Source organism: Colobus angolensis, unplaced genomic scaffold (genome assembly GCF_000951035.1).
Source record: "Colobus angolensis palliatus isolate OR3802 unplaced genomic scaffold, Cang.pa_1.0 Scaffold149, whole genome shotgun sequence".
Classification (NCBI taxonomy): domain Eukaryota; kingdom Metazoa; phylum Chordata; class Mammalia; order Primates; family Cercopithecidae; genus Colobus; species Colobus angolensis.
The window spans coordinates 2,980,726-2,987,165 of record NW_012114588.1 but is presented as its reverse complement, the minus strand read 5'-3'; the positions used below and the strand labels follow the sequence as shown (position 1 = coordinate 2,987,165).

General features: G+C 53.5%; 2 protein-coding genes across 3 annotated transcripts in view; both read right to left on the bottom strand.

The window, feature by feature from the left end:
* FBXO6 (F-box protein 6) overlaps positions 1–182 on the bottom strand; it is an 11,218-nt gene extending 11,036 nt beyond the window's left edge. The window contains exon 1 of the mRNA XM_011935818.1: positions 18–182. The gene's annotated coding sequence lies outside the window, so the exon portion shown is untranslated. The remainder of the gene's footprint in view (positions 1–17) is intronic.
* Positions 183–1,252: 1,070 nt separating this feature from the next.
* Positions 1,253–6,440, bottom strand: part of FBXO44 (F-box protein 44) — a 7,892-nt gene continuing 2,704 nt past the window's right edge. Inside the window, exons 3-7 of one of the 2 annotated variants that reach the window (XM_011935813.1) lie at positions 5,528–5,654; positions 5,291–5,386; positions 5,050–5,185; positions 2,594–2,772; positions 1,253–1,298 (exon numbers count right to left, since the gene is read on the bottom strand). In XM_011935813.1, the coding sequence (XP_011791203.1) occupies positions 2,629–2,772; positions 5,050–5,185; positions 5,291–5,386; positions 5,528–5,654 (503 nt within the window). In that variant the 3' untranslated portion in view covers positions 1,253–1,298; positions 2,594–2,628. Of the gene's footprint in view, positions 1,299–1,632; positions 2,773–5,049; positions 5,186–5,290; positions 5,387–5,527; positions 5,655–6,440 lie in introns of those variants that run through there. The other variant, XM_011935814.1, reaches the window with a different exon arrangement.

The following is a 6,440-nucleotide window of genomic DNA, read 5'->3' as shown; positions in this document are numbered from 1 at the left end:
GCCGCGGGAAGACTAACCTGAGGTCCCCGGGGCCCGGGCCCTCGCTGCGGCCTGCGTGCCCTGAAGCTCAGTCTCCCCCTCCAGGCGGCGGGCGGCTCAGCAGCCACACCTGCACCCGCCTCCTCCGCAAGACAAAAGTCCCCGAACGCGCGGCAGCTCACCGGACCTCCGCGCTAATTCCTTCCTTACGGGGCCCAGGGCTCCACCCTTGACCCTCGGTTCCCTCCTCAGAGGGAGGAGCTGACACCCAGCAGGCTCCTTCTTTCCCTAGGGCGTGACCTCCGCAGGCTTCATAGACTCAAAGGTAACAAACCTGAGGGGCTGGGAGGTGGCTAACGCCTGTGATCCCAGCACTTTGGGAGGCCAAGGTGGGGAGGGTTGCTTTAGGTCAGGAGTTTGAGACCAGCCTAGCCAACATGGCAAAAAACCTGTCTCTACTAAAAATACAAAAATTAGCAGGGCGTGGTGGCGCATGTCTGTAATCCCAGCTCCTCCGGAGGCTGAGGTGGGAGAATCGCTCGAACCTGGGAGGCTGCAGTGAGCCAGGACTGCACCACTGCACTGCAGGCTGGGCAACAGAGCCAGACCTTGTCTCAAACAAAAAACCTCTGAGGTTTTTTGTCAGGATTAAGTTCATGAATTTCTTCCATCAGTAAACAAATAATTAGCAAGCACCTTGTTCAGGCAACCACCAAGGGTTGTGCAGGCTGTGCACTGCACAAGGGGACTGGCCCAGGCCACATTAATTGCAGTCAGGGCTACATCTTTTCCATGGAAGGCCGTCCTTTTGCAGTTTGCCATGGGCTGGTGGATGGTGATCCTGCCCTGGCCAAAGCCCTTATCTAGCTCACCCTTGATTGAGATAGCTAAATGTAAGGAGTATTTATTAAGCACTGTATTAGTCCATGTTCACACTGCTGTAAAGAAATACTCGAGACTGGAATTTATAAAGGAAAGAGGTTTAATTGACTTACAGTTTCATACGGCTGGGGAGGCCTCAGGAAACTTACAATCATGGCGGAAGGTGAAGCGGAAGCACATGGCAGCAGGAGGGAGCCAGGGAAACTGTCACTTGTAAAACCATCTGATCTCGTGAGCATTCACTCACTATCATGAGAACAGCATGCGGAAAACCACCCCCATAATCCAGTCACTTCCCACCAGGTCTTTCCCTAAACACCCAGGATTACCATTCAAGATGAGATGTGGGTGGGGGACACAAGGCTTAACCATATCAAGCACCAGCTGTGTGCCAGGCACCATTCTAAATGCTTCGGCTTCATCCAATGTCAGTGAAGCTCTTGGCAAAGAATAACACCAGGAGGCAGAGCCTGGGTGGCACTGCTGATCTGGCACAAGGTGGACTCAAGGGCTGCCCAGAGATGTCCACACACCCCAACCCCAGCCTGTGGCTGGGCCTCCAGAGGAAGCCAGCAGTACTGGACGGCTGCCAGGTGACATACCTGCAGCTCACTGAGGGGTCTGTCCCATGAACCTGCTTCTGTGATGGTCTGGTTCCTGAAATGCCAACCCCTCTGTAACTTAGGCAGAAGCCACACCATTGTACCATCTGCAGGTCCCGGTGGGACCACCTAAAGTCTGCCTTTCCTTCCAGAAACCACAGGGCACAGGTTAGGCTGGGCACACCTTTTATTTGACTGCATGCAGTAGGGCGAGGTCAGGAGAACACTGCTGTCCTTCCAGCAGGACAAGAGGCAAGTTCCAAGGGTGGCTGGGTGGGAGACAGAGGTCTTGGGAATGGCAGTTCTAGGGGTGGGGTGGGGGCTTGGAATGCTCTCCAAGCCACAGGGGGTCTGGCCTGGATTTGGGAGGTGGGCAGGGGATCCTTCAAACACCCTACCACAGTCATCCAGGACTTACGTGTCCAGCTGTCAGAGCAGGTCCCAATCCTGCTCCCCACCTACCCTGGCACATCCTGTGCAGGATTCCCTCAGTCCTCTGGGAACCTGACCCCCACCTGGGACCCATCTGATAGTGAGGACAGTCCACACCTGACCTGGACCCCACTCCACCCTGGGTCTGCCCATCTCAGACCGGGCCTGAGCCTCTGGGCCAAAGCCACCTGTTCTGAGCAGGCAGGCAGAGTAAGAGACTGGGAGCAGCAGACAGGGGCAGAGCATGGCCCACGAGCCCACCCTCCACTTCCCAGACTGGTCTGAGTTACACAGTCACCTCCCTGCACCATCAGGGCAGCTGCAAGCTTGCCAGATGTCTTGCCTGTCCCTGCTCTGAGGGTCAAAGAACACAGGTAGAATGGTCCCAGGAGGGGAAGGGAGAGACAGATCCAGGCTGGCCTCCAAGCTCGACTTTCTGAGGGGCCCGGGGGAACACGCCGCACCTCCCACCTCTCAGGTGCTCCGTCTCTGAAAGGGGCCCGTGCAGGCTTCCTCACCCATCGTTCAGGTCAAGACCTTTTGGGGAGAGCTGGCCCCCACCCCAGCATGTGAGGGCTGCCCACGCCGAGAGGCTCCACAAAGAAGACGCAGCTGGGGGCAAGGGTCAGAGGTCTGGGGACGCCTGGCCTCCACCTCCCCTTCCCAAGCCCAGCCGTTTTCTGACAGCAGTTGTTTACCAGTCAGGGTTCAGCAGATGGGGGCTCAGGGGGCGTCAGGGCAGCGGGGGCCCGATGGTGATGCTGCTGTTGGTGACCCTCGGGCCGTACCAGCCGGCCCAGTAATGAGTGTCCACGCCGCCGTGCTGAAACCAGATGTAGCGGACGCCGGGCGGGTAGTTGGAGAATGTGTGGGAGACCTGGCGGGGCAGGTAGAGGGGGGAGAAAGGTCAAGGGAGCTGACTCAGGCTGGGTGTGGCGGTTCACACCAGGAATCCCAGTACTTTGGGAGGCCGAGCTGGGAGGGTTGTTTGAGCCCAGGAGTTTGAGACCAGTTTGGTTGCAAGCCAGAGATAGTGAGATACCATCTCTACAAGAAAAAAAAAAAAAAAATTAGCCAGGCACGGTGATGTGTGCCTGTAGTTCCAGGAAGGCTGAGGCAGGAGTACAGGCTAAGGTAGGAGTTCAAGACTGCAGTGAGCTGTGATCATGCCACTGCACTCCAGCCTGGACAACAGAGTGAGACCCTGTCTCTAAAAAACAAAAGAAATAAAAGAAAATGAGCCTTAAAAAAAAAAGGGTGGGAGCTGACCCTGAGTGTGGCACTGCCTGAGGGGGGCAGGGGAACAAGGAAGTGGCTGAGTTCTTGGTGCCAGTCTAGAAATCAGTGGAGTTCTAGTTCGAGCTCTGTGATTTGGGACAGATCACTTCCTTTCTCTGTGCCTCAGTTTCCTCATCTATAAAATGGAGCAAAATCCTGCTGGTCCACTCCATAGGTTTATCATTCAGCCCAAAGGAATGGAAAGAAACTGCAAGCTGCCAAAGCATGTCCAATATGCTCATCACAGGGCACATGTATTATTTAAGCTAAAATTAAGTAAAACTGCCCTGCGCAGTGGCTCACGCCTGTAATCCCAGAACTTTGGCAGGCTGAGGTGGGTGGCTCACCTGAGGTCGGGAGTTCGAGACCAGTCTGACCAACATGGAGAAAACCCTGTCTCTACTAAAAATACAAAATCAGCTGGGTGTGCTAGCGCATGCCTGTAATCCTAGCTACTCAGGAGGCTAAGGCAGGAGAATCACTTGAACCTGGGAGGTGGAGGTTGTAGTGAGCTGAGATCGTGCCACTGCACTCCAGCCTGGGCGACAGAGTGAGACTCCATCTCAGAAAAAGAAAAAAAAAAAAATTAAAATTAGATGAAAAAAAATTCAGGTACTCAGCTGTACTAGAAACTGGCTCTTACTAACTGTTCAGTGGTCACATGTAGCTACTGGCTACCTTATGGATAGTGTGGACACAGACCATTTCTATCACTACAGAAAGTTTTATCGGACAGGGCTGGGGTTGGCAAACGATGACCCACAGGCCCACTGCCTGTTTTTATAAATAAAGTTTTACTGGAACACAGCTATGTCCATTCGTTTACATATTGTCTAGAGCTGTTTTCACACAACAACAGCAGAGTTAGAGAGTTGAGTAATTGTGACAGAGACAGGGTGACCTGCAAAGCCTAAAATATTCATGTCTGCCATTTTAAGAAAACATTTGCTAGGGCTGGGCACAGTGGCTCATGCCTGTAGTTCCAGCACTTTGGGAGGCTGAGGCAGGAGGATGACTTGAGGCCAGGAGTGCAAGACCAGCCTGGGCAACAAAGCAAAACTCTATCTCTACAAAAAAAAAAGAAAAAAAAATTTTTTTAATTGGTGGTGGTGCGCACCTGTACTCCCAACTGCTCAGGAGGCTAAGGCAGGAGGGTGGCTTGAGCCTAAGAGTTTGAGTCTGCAGTGAGCTATGAATGCGCCAGCCTGGGTGACAGAGACCCTGTCCCTAAAAATATGTAAGTAAATTAAAACAAACAAACATTTGCTGACCCCAGTCTAGAAAACAGTAATAATCAATACTACTAATTAGTAACAGTCAACCTTTTGGAATTGTTTTTTCTTTTTTTCTTTTTTCTTTTTTTTTTTTTTAAGATGGAGTTTCCCTCTTGTTGCCCAGGCTGGAGTGCAATGGTGCGATCTCGGCTCACTGCAACCTCCGCCTCCTGGATTCAAGCGATTCTTCTGCCTCAGCCTCCTGAGTAGCTGGCATGCGCCACCACGCCTGGGTAATTTTGTATTTTTGGTAAAGACAGAGTTTCTCCATGTTGGTCAGGCTAGTCTCGAACTCCCAACCTCAGGTGATCTGCCTGTCTGGGCCTCCCAAAGTGCTGGGATTACAGGTGTGAGCCAAAGCGCCCTGCCAACCTTTTGGAGTATTTTTTGGGCCTGGCCTTGCCAGCATCATTTCACTGATTTCTTTCAGAGCTCTGTGATGGAACCACTATATATCCATTTCACAGAGCAGTGAGTGAAGCTCAGAGCATTGGAAGCACAGGTGAGAAGGTGCAGAGCTTGGATCTGAACCTAGGCCCCATCTGACCGCAGCCTCAGCCTTGGACAATCTGCCTCTGCCCCTGCCTCCCAGGCCCACGCACCTCCCTCCACTTGGCATCGCTCTTCTGCTGGATGGTTGCCGGGTCTGGCTGGAAGGTCCCCAGAGGCGCGTGGGCGGACGACAGGAGCTGAACGCACAGCTGGTACTTGGACCCGCAATCTGGCCTGGCTGCAAACCTGCAGGGAGAGGGAGGGCCCATCAGGGCCTCGGAGATTGGGGGCAGGGCAGGGGTGGGGCGCCTGATTGGCATGCCCCCCCCGACCCTTGCCCCAGGCACTCACCAGTCCTTGACCTCGATGTCCGGCCGTGTGGTATCCATCAGCTCCTCCCAATACCCTTCGGCCTTGAGGTCCACCACCTGGGACTTGAGGCAGGTGCTGGGGGCAGGCAGAAGGGTGGGAGGGGCCGGGGCTCACCACTAGGGCAGTGAGGGGCTAGGACTGCCCCTTTCCAGGGTGGGAGGGACCCCAGGGTAAATTGATTTGGGCTTTCCCCTACCCCAAGTCCCCGGATCTTACTAATATGAAGTCACGAAGTATTTCTTGACCTGGTCATTGGGGAATTCCTTCCTCTGGTCTCGAGAGAGATCCTCCACCTTCCACTCATCGCCTCCATTCACGTCCAGGCTCCAGAACTCGAACCCCTCTGATGGAAAAGCAGAGTTCACACTGAAGGGAAGCCCCTCAGTGGCCACCTTCTCCCAAGTGCCCCTTCCTCCCAACTCCTCTGCCCGCATCTTGGCGGCTGCCTTCAAGCCCTGTGCTGTGTGGGACGCTGCAGATCACAGTGGCCACCGCGTATTAGGTGCTTCCTGTGTTGCAGGCACAGGGAGGTGACTTCCCTGGGGGCCCTGAGACACATGGTGATGTGAATGACCAGACCTCTTCTGTGATGGAGAATGCTCTGATGTGGGCCAGACAGACCTGAGTCTGGTCCCAGCTCTACCAGTACTCGGTGTGACCTTGGGCCAGTTGCTTTTCCTCTCTGACCCTTGGTTGTCTCCTCTGTAAACTGGAGTAAGAACAGGGCCTGAGAAGCTTTTTTTGGCAAAGTGCCAAAATACTTTAGGACTTGTGGCCCGCATACTATCTCTATTGTATAGTTTTTTGTTTGTTGTTGTTTCTTTTCCTATAACCCTTCAAAAACATAAAAACTTTTTTTGTTGTTGTTGTTTGTTTTTTAAGACAGAGTTTCGCTCATCACCCAGGCTGGAGTGCAATGGCTCGATCTTGGCTCACTGTAACCTCTGCCTCCTGGGTTCCAGTGATTCTCCTGCCTCAGCCTCCCGAGTAGCTGGGATTACAGTCGCATGCCACCACACCTGCTAATTTTTGTATTTTTTTGTAGAGGCAGGGTTTCGCCATGTTGGCCGGGCTGGTCTTGATTTCCTAACCTCAGATGATCCACCCACCTTGGCCTCCCAAAGTGCTG